The sequence below is a fragment of the Erythranthe guttata genome, chromosome 2 (genome assembly GCF_056151865.1).
Source record: "Erythranthe guttata isolate IM_541 chromosome 2, IM_541, whole genome shotgun sequence".
NCBI classification, from domain to species: domain Eukaryota; kingdom Viridiplantae; phylum Streptophyta; class Magnoliopsida; order Lamiales; family Phrymaceae; genus Erythranthe; species Erythranthe guttata.
Window position 1 is genome coordinate 13910940 of NC_142534.1, and position 18400 is coordinate 13929339.

Genomic DNA, 18400 nt, shown 5'->3' on the forward strand with positions numbered 1-18400 from the left:
AACATAAAGTCGTACATAAATAAAGTTCACCAGAAGCAGCAAAATGCAAATATATCATTACATTAATGTTCATATTAAAATCCAAATAACCATTTAATACCGCCCTTCTAAGATCAATTCCACCATATTTGCTTTGTGGTCCTCACTCAAACAGAAAAATATGTCTAGGTCTTTGCTATTGTCACAAATTCTGGAAGTGACTTTGAGCCTTTCCTCGAAAGTGAGATGTTGCAAGTTTTCGAGGGCATCAAACACTTGTTTCCGTGCAGTAGACACATCTTTCTCGAAGCCCATACGGCTTACAAGTTCGTTCATTTGGGACTCCATTTTCTCAAAAAACTTAGACGTCATCTCAATATACCCACTTTCAATCGGGTCAACGCGTGGCCGCTTCTTCGATTTGGATTTAGATTTTGCAGAAGTTGCTTCATCAGCTCGGCTGAATGTTTGGTATTGTGAGTAGTTATCGGATCGTGAAGGATCCACTTCTGGGACGTATTCGTCGTCGTTGGAACAAGGTTCTTTCCCTTTCGAGTTGGTGACCAAATCGTTGATGGCTTCGACAAACGTTTCAGCATGTTCACCTGTGGCACGGTCCTTTCCAAAGACCGTAGTCCAGTCTTTGTAAAATGGCCATGACTTGTACCTCATGGAACGGGCATTAGCATCCGTCTAAGTATACATGGCAAAAAAAATAATACCTAAAAATGCGTATTATAAAATCACTGCATTGAACCCCATGAATTATGAAAAAGGATTTAGTAGTTTGATCTACCTTTACGTACTCTTGCCAAACTTGTTCGTCAATGACTTCAATGGTATTGTTTGTTTCATTCCAGCCAAATCCCGACCTCGATAACATTGTGCTTAGCGATGCGTAATGTTTTTTCCACACGTGTATCTTAGAATGGATATGTGGGGTTGCTTTGAGGTCGGTACCGGGGAATTTTTGTACCATATATTGTTCAAGAGTTCCTAGAAACCCAGTTTTAAATCCATTTTCACATTTCCATCCCCTCGAGACAATATCTTTCAACCCTAATATTAAAGTCTGCTCTTCAACAACTGTCCAACTACGTCTGTTATTGATGACACCATTCTTATTGTTTGAACCTTTTTTCGAACCAGCATTAGATTCCATGTTTCCTGAATTTTTTGACGTCAATATGTTAACAAAAAGGAAGTCTTACAAACAAACATGCAATTAAACAATCTGACTTTCCAAATGTAACGACTCTTACAACACAAATACATTTTGTACTCAGTGAAATCAAATAAAGTAAAGTAAACAAGAAAACTAAGCAACAACCAACACATCCGAAATATTGTTTAACGCGAAGCAAGCCACTCATTGTACATGTTCGTTGCAATTGTATCCCGCCAATTGGTCCATTCTTCTGAAGTTTCAACCGTATTAATATAGTCTTCTCCACTAATTATTCCTGGATTTTTACGGAAAAAATCATCTAATGTTTCTTCTTCGTGGTCAAAGTCATTGGTTGTTCGTATGAAATTATGTAACAGGCAACAAGCCATTATGATCCTATTTTGAACTTTAATGGGATAATAAGAGGAACTTCGTAGAATGGCCCAACGTGACTTCAAAAGACCAAATGCCCTCTCGATGATGTTTCTTGCCTTTGCATGTTTCATGTTAAAAAATTCTCTAAAATTTCTCGGGGCATTTGGACCTTGGCCGTAAGCATCAAGATGGTACCTAGTACCTCTGTAAGGTGCTAAAAACCCTTCACCATTCGTGTAACCGTTATCAACCAAATAGTAATTACCTGTGGAATAGTGCACAAGTTTACTACAACTAAAAGTGGCTAATTGGGTGAAGAATGAAGCGAATTGTAATTAAATATTGTCGTTGATTACCCTATACATTGTCTCTAGTGACTGCATCCCGAAGAATTCTACTATCGGCTGCCGATCCTTCCCACCCGGTTAGTAAGTAAATAAAATTCATATTGTCATCGCAAACGGCTAACACATTAACAGACACATTGCCCTTGCGATTCCTATATCTTGGTTTATCAAGACAAGGTACACGACAATCTATATACGTTCCATCTAACGCACCAAGACAACCCTAATAGTTTATTCATGACGAGGATAGTGATTTAGAACAATTTTTACTGGTAGTTGTAATATGAAAGTAATTGCAGTCAATATACATTTAGTACCTTAAAGTATGAAAACCGCTCGTTTTCTGAATTTTCGCCAACCGGCTTAGGGGCTATTAAAAGCATTTCGTGTAACTTCAACAAGGCTACAAGTACCTGATTAAAATGCTTGCTAACAATGTACCCTGATCTATTGAAATGGCTTTTAACAACAACATTTTTGGTGTGATGAGCCAAAATTTGAAGAAACATTGCAACTTGCTCGGGTACGGTCACATTTCTATTCGGTCTAAGACCACCAACATTTTCTAAAACATAACATAAACGATAGAAGGTTTGTATATTCATTCTAAGATTATCACGACATGCAACATCGTTCAACCCAACTATAGAACGCAAATATTCGAGTTGTGAAGGTGTTCTTCCTATCATACTATAAGTTCGATTATAGCTATGCGTAAACCTCAAACAACGACGCTTAAATGTGGGAATAATATGCATCGACATTAAGAAGAAAATCCTCAGGTTAAAAATTAGTTGATGCAGGAAAACTATTATTTCTTCTTCTCGGTTTGACAAAGCCATCCTAAGCCAAGAAGTTCCTACAAAATATATTCACAAATTTGTCTAACCAAAAAAGCCCAATCGTGATTCCTGCAACACGTTTACAGAATTGGGACGTGCGCAGTACAAAGAACACCGAACTCTCAAATAGAATGTGAAAATAACAGATAAATGAACGCAAACAAATTGAAACAAATTTCGCAATCGTACGATACACATTAGTAAATGTAAATTAACACAGACTACTAGCAGATAATTAATATACGGATGGCCCAAATGATACATATAGCAGTCGGGTTAGTACTGTATCCTCCTCTCGAAATCCGTTTACGAGAATGGCGCGATGTACAATTACGCGAAACCTTGATGGACTCTCTTGAAGAACAAAACCCTAAATCTGTATGATGGCAACGGAAAATTACCTAAATGCAAACAATCTGCAATTTCATATATAGTGAATGATTTCAACGAAAATTTTAAAAAATGCAACGACCCTGCAATTTCATATAACCTTTCCGCAAATGTTGGGTGTGGCTGAACAGGAAGCTTCGATTGAGCGAGATATGATGAATTTCAGTCTGCTCTTCAGGTGGGGCTGGGTAAAATTAGGGCAGCAAAGTCACGGGGAATTTGACAAGAAAGTTCGTTTATATATGTAGTATATTTGTAATTTTTTCATTTCTTGAGGGCAACTTAGACATTATACACGCCACTCAGATGTATGGACTATCACGTGTTAATTAGTCAAGGCAAATTCGGCTTGACAAATAATAAATCATATGCGTGATAAATCAAGTGGGACCACATATCCCGAGACATTGTAACAGCCGAACCAAATACCGTATACGGAGGGACTTTTCGTCCCATCAAGCGTAATAACGCGTACCAAAGGAGCCCTTAGAGTTTCTAACTACCTTTCAGGGGTCAGTGTAATTATCAATACCACAGAGACCTTAAAGTTATTTAAACATACCTTAGGGCTGTTGGTGTAATTTACCCTTTTATGAAAAAAAGTTTTTGAAGAAAATAAAAAACAAAAAAAATTGATAATAATCTTTTTAAAGTAATTTTTTTATATAATTTTATTTTTGAAAATAACAAAAAGAATATTTTTTTAAAAATATAAATATTAAAAAGAAGAAGATAAAAGTTATGTACAATACAAACGGTGATTCGGTCATTTTGATTAATTGGGTTGATGTTAAGGAAATCGAACATCAAACACGATTCAATAATGATTAATGAGATAAAAAATTTGAAAATTTGATAACAAACAAAGCCTCCTCAATATGAGGGATCCCTAAAAAATAGGGTAAATAGCACTTAGCCCCCCTGTGGTTTTCACTTTGTGCACTTTACCCCCCTCTGATATCAATTTAGTCATTTTACCCCCTTGTGGTTGACAAGTTGTAGCGACCGTCTGATAAACCGTTAAAGTTAGCGGAAAGTGCACTTCACTCGCCCAAATTTGTAGTGGTTGAAGGTTTTCAAGTTAAAATATTATATTAATACCTATTTGACCCATTTTCCTATAATAAAAACTCATACACCCATCCTTACTTTTCTTTTAATTAGAAAACCATTACAGATTCGTCTTTAAATTGTATATTAATTAATTTTAAGATGTTATGTTAATTATTTTTAAGATACTCATCTAAATCTTTTTATAATTATTTTATATATTTCAATAAATCTTTGTTAAGTTAGTTGTACTTTTAGCCTGTACATTTAAACAAAAAATTTAAACGTGTATATATATATTATAATTTGCAACATTAGAAGGGAATATGAAATATTTTTGTTTATTCTGAAAATAATATACTACTACTGAAAAATAATTTGATTTCCTCATGTTTTTGCTTAAAAAAATAAATTTTATATTTTCATCCTAAAAAAGAAACAACTTTGATTTGCCCTAAAAATTTGCTTTTATTTTCTCATTTTGCTTACAAAAAGGGAAGATGAATGGGCACAAAACTCGACTGCAAAAGCAAATATTCAAGAAACAAAAAGTCTCCTGAATTCATTAATTTATAGATTATAAATGTATTATAGTAAGAATAATACTAATTTGAAGAAAACCAATAGAAATCAAGAAAAAATCTTAAATTTCTACAACAAATTGACTATTAAAAGGAACCAATACACATGGTGAAAAGAGATTTTTACAGAGCTAAGAGGATAAATACAAAGATATAAGGAAAAAAAAAAGCAAAATAAATCTAGTATGTACTAAACTTTAGCATATTCTATGCATTCCGTTTCCATACTCTTTGAGAAATCTCTAGGGAACCCTAGATTTGCCACAAGATTTAACAGATCCGCCCATGTCACTGTTCTTGTGGTCGAGTAGCTTAAATCAAGGTCGGCGGTGGAGATAGCAGGAGGGGGATGGGCGAAGAGACGACGGTAGAAGAGCCAGAACGGTGGGGAATGATAGCCACCATTGTTGTTGTTCTCCGAGGATGTCCATTCGTCTTCCTGTGTGTCTCAGACGGATATTTTGTTTTTTTTGGAAGGGTCTGGAACATTTTAGGAGGATTTGAAGGCGAGGAGAATTTGTTTTTTTTGGAAGGGTCTGGAACATTTCAGGAGGATTTGAAGGCGAGGAGAAGAAGTAATTCTGATAATTGTTATTTAGTCCTACGAATTGATGTTATTTCTAATTAAATCCGATTGAATTTACATTTATTTATTAAAAAAAAGTATAACCTGCAAATAGTAGAAAAATATGGGGTAGTCCAGACATTTAACCTTTTTCTGTTAACTTTAACGGTTTATTAGACGGTCGCTACAACTTGTCAACCACAGGGGGGTAAAATGACCAAATTGATATCAGAGGGGGGTAAAGTGCACAAAGTGAAAACCACAGGGGGGCTAAGTGCTATTTACCCAAAAAAATATATAAAATAATAAGCCTATTATTGTCTAAAGAATTTTTTTCTATCTAGGTTATTTTATCTTGACAATCGGGACTAAATTGATTACATAAAAAGACAAATCACATGTGATACTGAAATTTGACAAATTTAAATACAATATCAATCTAAAGAATCGAACATTTTACTAACTAAATCTGAAGGTGAGGACCGTGATATTTCTAGAGTCGAAGAACACAACCTGTCAATGCTGTGATTTTTAAATAAAATTGTAGATTGACCCCCTATTATTTAATATAACAAATTTACATTTTAATTTAATAAATGATTACTCGTTGAAGAAAAACTTATTATTTTTTTCTAATTCCAAGAACTACTAGAAATTGCACACCCTATAATATAGTCATACTATACACCACTACACTTTTATGATTAGAATACAAGTCGGGGCCATCTTAATTATCATATGGCCTAAAGGGGAAAATTACATTTTTCGTCCTCATACTTTACCCACTTTTTCAAAACTGTCCCTAAACATTTTGGAGTTACAATAGTAGTCCTTAATCATGCCATTTTTTGACAGAATTGGTCCGCCGTTAGTTTTTTCCGTTAAGTTGGATGGAAAATGGCATGTGCCTCTCACATGCCTTCAATTTACAACACTGCATGAAAATTGACTTTCAACAACACGCATTGCGTCTTGTTAAAACATATTTTTCATAATTAAAACTTGATTGAAATTCGAAATTATATAACATCCAAAAAAGCAAAGTCGATAATATTGTTTTAAAATATTTTGAGAAATAATATTTAAACAATTGAAACATTGTTTTAAAAAATGAAATATTGCTTTTAAAATCAAGATTTTCGGAATTCAAATGAAAACATTGTTTCAAAATAAAATAAAAATTCGATCCGAATAGGTGGGATAAGAAACCTCCATTTCAATCTTCACCCTAATTTAATAATGTAAAACTCGATATATTATTTCCAAATATTTTTAGAAGTATTGTATAAAATAATAATATAATGTTTTAAAACCGGAATTTCTTGAATCCAAATGAAAATTATTGTTTTAAATAAAATAAAAATCTGATCGTAATAGGCGGAGTAAGAAAACTCCATTCCAAATTTCACCCTTATGTAATAATCTAAAACTCGATACCTTTTTTCAAAATAAATTCAAAAATATTGTTTAAAAAATCATAATATTGTCTAAAGAAATAAGTTAAAATCGGAATTTTTGGAAATTGAATGAAAATATTAGTTTAAAATAAAATAAAAATTCGATCAAACTAGGCGGCATAAGAAAACTCATTTCCAATTTTCACTCATATTGAATGATTTAAAACTCGACATATTGTCTCACAATTGGGATTTTTGGAATTGACTGGAGGTGAAAATTGGAATGGAGATTTCTAATTCCCCAATTCCTATCGGGTTTTTTTTTTTTATTTTGGTTAGGAACGATATATTTTAATTGAATTCCCAAAATGCCAATTTTGGAATAATATTTTAAAATTTTAAACTATATTTTGAATTTTTAAACAGTATTTCCGGAATGAGTTGATTTTTTTGGAATTTACGTGATTTCATTTTTATATTAATTAATTAAAAATAATAATTAAAAAAAATATGTTTTAACAAGATGCAATGCGTGTTGTTGAAAGTCCATTTTCATGTAGTGTTGTAAATTGAAGGCATGTGAGAGGCACATGCCATTTTCCATCCAACTTAACGGCAAAAACTAACGGCGGACCAATTCTGTCAAAAAATGGCATGAATAAGGACTACTATTGTAACTCCAAAATGTTTAGGGACAGTTTTGGAAAAGTGAGTAAAGTATGAGGACGAAAAATGTAATTTTCCCGGCCTAAAGCAAGTAAAAAGTGATTATAAGTTAAATTATATTTATATAAAAATCTCGTTTTTAAATTTTTGCGTTCCATTTTATTTTAAAATATTACCCACCATGATATAATAAACTAATATAACTTTTTGTTACCTACATTTCACTTAGATTAAAATATCATAGCTATATTGTTAAAATACTAAAATATTGTTACAAAATTTTATGTAGTTATGAGGTCCATTAAATTTAGGGTCGGGTACTTGAAAAGTCGATTTTCATACACACATACAGACATTAACCAAAAAATAATAGAGTACCCGACCTGTTAATCGGTGCCCGAACAAATCGGACCGATGTTGTATTCGAGTGTAGCTGCGTTCCATAACATTTGTTACTTTTGAGAAAAAGAATATTGTTTGATATTATCATTTATTTAAAATTTCAATTACTGCATTAGATACTTAATTTGGATTTATACTTTCTAACTTTATTAACTTTTTTCAACACTCTGTTTTAACCTCATTTCTCTCTATTATTAATTAGAAGACAATGTCATTTTAGTCTAAAAACATATATTTTCCTAAAATCAAGACACGTCTGATGAAATTCTTAATCCTTGTGCAAAGCTAGAAAATATGACAGTTAAAACTAAGGGTGAAAATAGGACGGAATGGATCGGAAGTGACTTTTTCGGAAGTAAAAAACTGGGTTCCAATTTCTGTTCTAAAAAAACAGGAATGCTAAATTTTTTCCGATTTCGGAATGCCTTGAAATCGACGGAATTTCCAAAATTTTCAAAATAACATTAATTTATAATCTCTTTCCAAACTCGGATATAATGAAAATTTTCACAATATTTTTTCTATTTCGAAATTTTGCAGGAAAATCCAATAGAAAGTTCAACAAACACGATAAATAAAAACACATTTGAGAACAACAAATTAAAACGAAGTTTTATAAAGAAAAATGCAACATAAAGTTTCTGATTTATAAGGAGTTTTAATTTACCTAACCCTCCGTTATTTATATTTATCATATAAAATATAACATAGGTTATATTTTGGAATTATAAAACATATCATAGAATTATATTTATATTATATATATGTTGAAAAACCATAGAAATATTCAAAACTAAAATGGGATAGAAAATCGAAATTTCCGATAATTTTATAAACCATCCCGATTCCGTTCCAAATAAATTCAAAAATTTGAAACTTCGAAAATTGATTGTAAAATACGATTCCAAATTTGAATAATATCAGATCGAAATTGACATAAATCAAAAATTCTATTCAATTTTGATCCTAACTAAAACCGGATAGAAGTGCCAATTTGGATTTTCAACCCCAGTTAAAATGGAATGGAGGAAGTACGAGCAAAAAAGAAGATAAGAGAAATGACATAAAACAAACGAATTTTCCTTCCATCGTCGAAGACAAGTAGAGAGCATTTATTACAAATTATTAACAAACCACCAAATCTTGCAAACAATGGCGACCCTCTTTTAATTACTACACTACATACAAACCCTCGCTTCCTTCCATACAAAATCTTCGGATTCCATTTTCAGTATTGGTGGTTAGTCAACTCTCACATCTCCCCTTTCTCTCTCTTCTCTTTCTCTCTCCTCCCTCTCTCTCTCACACAGTCACACACACAACCACCAAGAAAACCAGCTTCTTCAATTTCAGATTCAATTCCCAAATCACACATCTCAAAAAAGAAAAAAAAAAAAAGGAAATCTTTTTGATGGGTTATCTCTCGTGTAATGCAGAATCATCGGTTTCAATTTCCGATTCCAACCACCCATCTTCCTCCTCAAAATCACCACCCCACCCCCACCACCGCCGCCGCCACCATAACTCCGACAAGGGGGAAGAGAAGAACCCAATTAAAATCAAGGAATTCAACTACAAAGATCTCGAATTAGCCACCAACAACTTCTCCGAAGCGAAGCTCCTCGGCCGCGGCAGCCACGGCCTCGTCTACAAAGGCGTCCTCCGCGGCGGCCGCCGCGTCGCCGTCAAGAAATCCTCCAGAGCCGCCCACAAAACCCCCATTTCCGACAACCCTAACGAGGTCGAGAACGAAATCGACATCCTGTCCAAACTCCACAGCCCCGGGTTGGTCAACCTCGTCGGCTTCACCAAAATCGGCTCCAAAGATCGGCTCTTGGTCGTCGAATTCATGAGCAACGGCACTCTCTACGATATTCTCCATTCCAATTCCAATTCCAATTCCAATTCGCGGCCATTGAATTGGGGGAGAAGGATTAAATTGGCTCTTCAAACCGCCAAAGCAGTCGACACCCTCCATTCTTTAACACCACCTGTAATCCACCGCGATATTAAATCCGCGAATATCTTGATCGATCGAAACTTCAATGCTCGATTGGGCGATTTCGGACTCGCATTGCGGTGCGTCGATGATTATAAGCTGAGATCGACTCCGCCCGCGGGTACAATGGGTTATCTAGATCCATGTTACGTCACCCCCGATAATCTGAGCACGAAAACCGACGTGTTCAGTTTCGGGATTTTGCTCTTGGAGATAATTAGCGGGAGGAAGGCAATCGACATGGGGAATTCGCCCCCTTCGATTGTGGATTGGGCTATCCCGTTGATAAGGAGAGGGAAATTGTTGTCTATCTTCGATCCTAGGGTTCCGCCACCTAAGGATGCTACGGTGAGGAAGATGCTGGCGGTGGTGGCGGCGAAGTGCGTGAGGTCTTGTAGAGAGAGGAGATTGTCGATGAAGGAGGTGGTCGAGTGTTTGACCGAGTTGAGTCGATTGGTTCCGTTGCATTCTTGGAACGGTTTGGCTAATCCTTGTATGATGGTGGAGAATGTGGGGCAACCCGTCGTTCAATCGAGAAGCGAATCGAAGAAGACGGGGAATCTTGACGAAGGAGATGCTAGAGTGACGAGGGCGTTGAGGAAAAACGGGAGGGTGTATTCGGATTTAGGGTTTCGGAGCAATCTGATGGAGTTGATGGCTAGCCCTGATTGCGAGTCTCGATTCGGTGGTGAGGGTGATGATGTGTTGGAAAATAAAGTTGAATCGGGGAAAAAGGGGTCGAGTTTGAGATTCGAGATCGGTAGGTTAGCCGAGAGGAATAGTGTTCGGTCAATGGTTCTTGATTGACGGTTCTTGAAATTTGAAATACACCATGGCTAGATAACTCGATGATCGGGTTGCATTACAACTACATAGAATGTGTAATTGCAATTTTTTTTTAAAGTATTTCTTGTTTATTTAAGACGAGCAGCAAAAAGATCGTAGACTGCGGGCGCTAATCGAGCATGTTGTTTTATTGTTTTCAAGCAAATGGTTGTATTTGCTTTTTCGTTGTAGATTGTAATGAAGCTTCTTCTTGTAATCAAATTTCCGGCGTTTGAGAGAGAAATTCGGTAGATGATTTGTACATGCATTCGATCTTTTGTCATGTCGTATGATAATGTTATCAATGAAATTGTTTTTAGTATTGTATCTCTGTTCCAACTGAGATTCCATTATTGATCTTACTTTGTTACTACTTCACTGTTTTTCTTGCCGGCATGGATCTTCGAGTTTGCAGGTTTTTTCGACAGCTCGTTAAGATTCCTTCCTCACTGTCATGCCTTTGTTTATTTTACGCTCCCTTTGGCATTACGTTAACTGCATTAGGTTAATCATTCAACGGGTCGGCTTCTACCCGAACCCTTAAACGGGTCGGGTCGGGTCGGGTCGGGTCGAATTGAAAACACACTACTTTTGGTTCTTGAATGTGTACAAGTTTTGGAATGTTATGCATTGGAATGAATCACTTTTAGGAGGTCAACTTCAATAATATATAGTCAACTCTACTTTCACAAGACTTGGGCAGCAATTTCCTGTCTTATTTGTCAACTCCTTGTTTAGTACACTACTTGAATTGGAATAATTTGGAGTTTGTTCCATTTTACTTGTTATTTATTAGATATGAAATAAGTTTTAAGTTCGATATTTTCCAAATATAATTTATTTAGAAAAAAATATTTTTTTCTAAAAAAAAAACTACATGTATACTATTGATATTATGTATTCTTATATCATTATGTATTTTATATTAGAAATTGCAGTATCGAAATGAAATTTTCGATAATTGATTATTTCGATTCGAATGTAGATGAAAATTCATTTATGGTCTTCGAGTCTTTGATTTCTCATTGAAATTGCTTCCAAACATATTTAATTTATATTAATTTCGATCCAATCTTTCTGATTTCTGTCCCCAACTTATTTTTTGAAAGAAAAATTCTATTATTAGGTGAAGTTCCCCAAATTCGTAGAGAGGATTAAACGTTTCTTTACAAGCATATAACCAATATATTTCAAAATCGCATGGGCAAGAGTATTACCTGATCTAAGTTGACCTTTTTACTTCAGTAAAATAATATATATCTCGTAAATTGCCTACGAAATTATGTTTTAAAGTTAGGGTGGGTACATTACATCCACCTCCTGAAGTAAGGTAAAATTACGAAAGATACTTTTCATATTTGGGTAATTACCATCATTCACTCAATTATGAATTTTTTTACATATATACTCTTATGGTGTTAAATTTAGTGGAATCTTTTAGATTAATTATGTGGAATATTCTCTACTTTGTACACATTTTATCCCATTCGAGCTCCACATTTTGTAAGAAGATGATCATAAGATATTAGGATGTGTAAATATCAGATTGTGGTGAATAAAAAACTGCATTTTTGTACAAGTACTAACTAGAGAACATTCCACGGAATCTAGAAGTTTCAGTTGAATTTGACACCATAAGGTTGGACGTGTAAAAAATTTCATAGTTGAAAAGTGGTTGTAATTATCCAAACACGAAGATTTTTTCGTAATTTAATCTCACCTCAGGGTTCGACCATAATTTACCTTTAAAGTTAAAAGAAAAACAATAAAAAGATTCTCATAATTTATTTGAAATGGGCAATGAAATTCATTTGCATACCAACCTCGGATGATATTACAATATCTTTCAGTGGGATTGACCATTTAATTTATTGGACTCTTTATATAAATATATAAATCAGCACAAAATATTACAATATCTCGAGTGGGATTGAGCATTTACTTAATTGGATTATTTAATTAAATATGATTATATATGCCTATGTATATATATATATCGTATCATAAGTTGAACAATATCACATTAATTTGTAATAAAACAGAAAGAAAAAAAATACTCAAGGTATGGAGAAGAAGATTTTATGTGGTGCTTTCCTTTGCATACTTTTATTCACCTTTGCTGTGAATCCTGCTTCAGCCACTCAAGGTACTTATTTATTTATTCACACTTTCATTTAATTTTTATTTTATTTTTTAGGGTAAATTACACCCACACCCCTGATGTATACTTAAATAACTGTAAGGTCCCTGTGGTATTACTAATTACACTCACTCCCCTGAAAGGTAGTTAAAAACTCTAACGGGATAATGCATTGGATACATTATTCCGATAGAGTTCTAATGGACTATTACTTTTAGCTTGTGATGAAGACAACAAAGAGTTATGGGTTACATTTTTATTCTCCAACTTCGCATTGTAACCCACAAAATAATATTTGCAATTGTTATTAACTTATTATTCAGCCAACGAGTGTCTTAAGCCACCACCTTCACTCTCTAACTAATTAATTAGTTAGGTCTTATTATTTTGTCAAATAAAATTTGTCTCAAATAATTATATAATAATATTGAGAATTATATTAATCCATCTTTAATTCGATTCTTTTGTTATATTTTGAAATATTCGAATTATTGCGCAGTGAACAATCCAATTTTGGGAATATTCAATTTCAATTTCATGATTTACACATCAATTTAGCCCAATTTCACCAATTAACCAATTTTGAACCGCCATCACCGGAGACCGGCGGTGACCGCCGGTCTCCGGCGTTGACTTTTTTTTTTTTTAATTTTTTTTTCTTAAAAAAATATTTTAATTAACATTACTGTCTTGGCTGCGAAATTACTGTCTCCAGCAGTTATTTAACCGTCGGAGACAATAATATTATGAATATTATTTTCCGAACAAGAATATTACCAATATTACTCTCCCAAACAATAATATTATTGCATGAGACAGTAATATTACAGTCGAACACAACAAATTTGCACGTTTTTTTTTCCGATGTGTGTTGGCAGAAGAGATAACGTTTACAATTCTAAATTAATTACCTAAATAAAAAGTGGGGATGAAATAAAGTAAAAAAAGAAAAAAAAAAAATCAAAAACTCGGTGACCTCATCGAACCGTGACTCAAATGATTGTCCGGATACATAGCATGTCCGATTCTAACAACATTGCTTCTTATGATCAACTACTCCTACTATACATCGATTAAATTAACATCATTATTTTATATATGCTAATTTTATTACACACAAAACAAACAACAAGATGCAATTTGTGATTTACTAGTTAGCAAAATTATATTGCAACTAGCATGTAGAGTGTGGAGTACTATAGAGTCAAATAATCATAAACTTTTTATTTCATTAGTACTTTCTTGATTACTAATTAATTTACATCTTCTTGATTTTCTCAGTTGTTGCATTTACAGGTATATATGTTACATTTATTAATACTAGTTATATGTACAAGTAATTAAACTACTAAAAATCAGAGCTAATTAGGAATTAATTATGTCATGTACTATGAATCTTTTTACACGTCCATTTTTTGGTGTCAAATTTAATGGAATATTCTAAATTATGTGGAATATTCTCCAGTTTTATACCTATTTTCTCTCATTCGTGTTCCACTTTTTGAGAGAAGATAATCATAAGATTTGTCCGTTGGCTTGTAAATATCAAATTGTGGTGCATAAAAAACCGCATTCTGCACAAGGCGAGTACAAACTAAAGAACATTCCACAAAATCTAGAAGATTCTACTGAATTTGACACCATAAGGTTGTACGTGTAAAAAGATTCATGGTTGAGAGGTGGTTGTAACTATCCCCTGAGATAAATGTTACGAAAAAACTTCCCATGTTTGGGTAATTACAATCATTCCTTTCAACTATGAATCTTCTTACATCTCAACTCTTGTTGTGTTAAATTTGGTGGAATCTTTTAGAATATGTGAAATATTCTTCAATTTGTACCCATTTTACCCCCATTTGTACTCCACATTTTGAAAGATTGTAAATATCAGATTGTGGATCATCGAAAACTACATTTTGTACAAAATGAGTACACCACTAGAGAACAGTCCACAAAATATAAAAGATTCTGTTGAATTAGTGGTGGACGTGTAAAAAAATTCATAGTTGAGAGGTGGTTATAATTATCCAAACATAATGGACTTTTTTGTCATTTAACCTTAACCCAGTGGATTGGCCGTAATTTACCCTTCAAGTTAAAAAAATAAAATAAAAAAATTCTCATAATTTATTTGAAAGGGGTCGTAAGAGATAGGTCACTGGTGACAAAACTAAATAGAACTAAATGACAACATCAACTAAACATTTGATTCACATCCTTTATTAAATTTATTCCAAAAATACCCTTTCACCTATCTTTATTTTTTTGTTATATTATTATTTTTTATATTATTATAAACAAAATTTTTTCGTTATTTTTGATTTGAAATTTACGAGAAAAAATATTTTTCATTTTTATTGAAAAATACAGCAGATTTCAAAAAATAATATGGTGTACTATAATATACTATGGTATACTGTGGTATTATAGATTAAACTATTATTTTAAAAAAAATCTTTATTTCTACATAATATTGAAAATTACAAAAACAACTCGTTCTTCGTTTTTTGTAATTCAACCTACAATTTTTTTATTTTTTTATTTAATTGATTTTTTTGTCAATACTGTAGTAGACTATGGTCTACTACATTGTAGTATGATATACTTGTTGGGTTTCGGGCACGTGTACGCAGCGGAAAACAAAAATTTTATGCGATTTAAACGACTTTAAAGCACATAAGCACATGCCCGACAAATTAAATCAATTAATTGCGTACCTTTGCGCTTCCAGCGAAATTAAAACAACAACATGCTTGATTACTTAATCGAAATTAATCGCGTTTAAATCAAATAATCATGCTCGCAATAATAAAACCAATTTCATGTAGACACATAAAGTCATACAAGTTTCTTATTAAAACGAACATGCATATATTAATTTAAACGTAACCGAATCGAATGACAATAGATTCGAAACATTACCTCTTGAAGCGTGAGGTAGGCGCACTTAGCAAGTCGAGATTGCTACGGAAACCAATCCGTACAATCGGGGCAGCAGCGGTGCAGCGGCAAGAGCGGCGAGACGGCCACGGCGGCGCGTGAATCTCACGCGCAGAGAAGATGGCTAGCTGCTCTTCCCACTCCTATTGATCCAATCTGTTTGCTGATCTGAAATTACAGCCTTGCTCCGACTTCCGTATCTCCATGCGTATTTACTGGATGAATAATTCCTTCTGGACGATGGTAGATTTATGAGTCGTGAAGCTGCTGTCAAAATTTCACGTCCATCCGATCACCGGTTGATTTATGGCGAATTTTCTCGCTGGACAGCGCAGAAAATCCGAGAGCAGTTTTTCAGAATTGCCTTCTCGCATCTTCGATTCTTCAATCTTCCTCCTCTTGGATTTCACCTCGTATACTTCGATCTACTAAACACGTGGCACTAGACACGTAATAGTCAGAATAACGGAAGAAAAGAAAGAAGGAAAGGAATACCGAAAGAGATCGGCCAACAGATGGCCGATTCCGGCGATTTTCCGGCGACGATGGCGCGGTGGCCGAGGGGAGATGGCCGAGCGTGAGAGAGGGAGCGGCTAGGGTTTTGGACGTGTTGTGTGTTTGTGCAAGACCTATAAATCATGTATTTATAGTCCCTTGCATAAAACCCTAACGGGCTTAAGTTGGACCGGGCCCAACAGCTTAAGCTCGTTAGTTCCTTCACTTGCTCGTCTCTCTCAATTCAATGATCGGAAAATCGTAACAATTACATATTCGGATTCATTATAATGTCCTCGTCATTACGAGTGCCATCTTTCATTTTCCAACTTTCCAAAAGTGGAAACCCTAGTTCAGTGCACTTTCTAAATTTGGAAACTTCCCGATTTAGAAAGTTCACTACAACTTTCGCCTATTCTTTTCCTTTTCTTATTCTCATTCATAATTCCAAATTACGAATGTTGGACCCAATCATATTGACTTCCAATCATGCAAAGATAAACCATTTTATCTCTGACCGTTTATTCAAAGATCTCATGTGCACGAGCAGTGTGACCCTCGATGGTTCAGGTGTAAGCTAGCCGTGGGCCCACAACCCTTTGTGGTCAAAACTCGTCCCCTTAGAGTTACGATTAAGATGAAACTCGTTTCACCTTAACCACCCAACGAATCAAGATTGGCGTCTAGCAACTACGCGTCATGATTCCCTAGATACAAATGAAGTGCCTGCAAGAACCTTCAGATATAGTTAACGTACAGTACGGTCCCTTCGATTCATATGTCCCGATCGAACTAGAGGCATTGGTTCATCGAGACCTCTTTATATGTTCGATGACGGTGCGATCGTTCTAAGTGCTGTAATCCTTACGTGCATGACTTAGAGAATCGAATTCTCTAATCATCACTTAGTCAGCTCTGGCCAGAGACTTAGAATGATTACAAACTTTCAGAACACACAGGACATCCAAGACTATTCTAGCGATCGAATCCCCGACTACAATGCACAGACCTCCCACTAGATTTCGGACTGCACGAACACTGGCCCTTGGGATGGTCCTCGGTGGAACTCAGGGACAGGTCACGATACAGCTGGTCCTCTAGTGAAGTCACGGTGATGTCTAGGTCATAAGGACTAATGGTGTACAACTATACCATAGATATCTTTACTCGATTATTGGGAACCACTTAGAGATTTCTAGGGTGAGGGAGTTCAGTGAACTCGTCAACTTACGAGCACCCACTTATGCATGCCGATATCACAATACCGTTTACTGATGAGATGCAGTACACATACACTAAGTGCTAGTCTTAATGGGAAAGGCCGATATCCTCATTAGTGGCGTAACCCTTCGACTAGGAACACGTTTAACAGTTATAATACTTAAGTAAATATCTCACGATCCTAACGATCAATTACTAGTACTTGTAATAACTGTAAGGACTATATCTATGCTTGTGACAAAGGGACAAAGATATAGAATGCCAATGTGTTTTATCATTAATACGAATAAAGGTTCGTTTATTACAATAATAAATACGAAAGACCACAGCCACAGGTTGGCTTGTTTGTCACCTACTCTAACAATACTACGGTGTACTACAAAACCCTAGCAACCTACAACACCAGTCTCGCCAACCCTAGCCGTCAACGCAGCAGCCGTCAAACCCTAGCCGCCTACATTCGCAGTCGTCGCAACCGTAGTCAATTACCAAGTTTGAGAAAACCTAGATTTACCATTTTAATCCAAATCAAACAAAATCTCTTGAAGATCAAGAAAATCAGATGCAATTAGTAAAAAATATACTTTCAATTAAATTTCCACCATAACCACATCACTCCCCGCTGACTCGACCTCCACAGCCACGGCCGCCGCCGCAGCCACCATAGCGGGACAGCCCCCCGGCTCAGATCTACCATCACAGCCCGGCCCCCTGCCTCACCTCCACCACCACAGCCCCTCGGCTTGCATCGACCATCACAGCCCCTCGGCTTGCGTCGACCATCACAGCGCGGCCCCCTGCCGCACCACCACCACCACAGTCATTTGCCTCTTGTTGAAGAAGAAAGCAAGAAAGATATCGAAAATTAGAAATGGAGAGGTGAGAGAAAAAAAAAAACGAGAGAAAAGAATATAAAAGAGGACGTGTGAGAGAGAGAGAACGTGAGAGAATAGCAAAAAATAAAATAAATCTGAATAGGAAAAACGTGAATATGTAGGTTGGAAAATTTAGGGTATAA

General features: G+C 35.0%; 1 protein-coding gene and 1 pseudogene across 1 annotated transcript; one reads left to right on the forward strand and one right to left on the reverse strand.

Annotated features, from left to right (window-relative positions):
- Positions 1–1329: 1329 nt before the first annotated feature.
- On the reverse strand, positions 1330–2558 carry LOC148772399 (protein ANTAGONIST OF LIKE HETEROCHROMATIN PROTEIN 1-like; annotated as a pseudogene).
- Positions 2559–9027: 6469 nt separating this feature from the next.
- Positions 9028–10913, forward strand: LOC105969555 (serine/threonine-protein kinase-like protein At3g51990). The gene has a single exon (XM_012994327.2). The coding sequence runs from the start codon at positions 9174–9176 to the stop codon at positions 10566–10568; it is 1395 nt and encodes a 464-aa protein (XP_012849781.2). The 5' UTR covers positions 9028–9173; the 3' UTR covers positions 10569–10913.
- Positions 10914–18400: the final 7487 nt, after the last annotated feature.

Coding starts and splice junctions, on each gene's coding strand:
- LOC105969555 (XM_012994327.2), top strand. CDS start 9,174: ATGGGTTATCTCTCGTGTAATGCAGAATCATCGGTTTCAATTTCCGAT.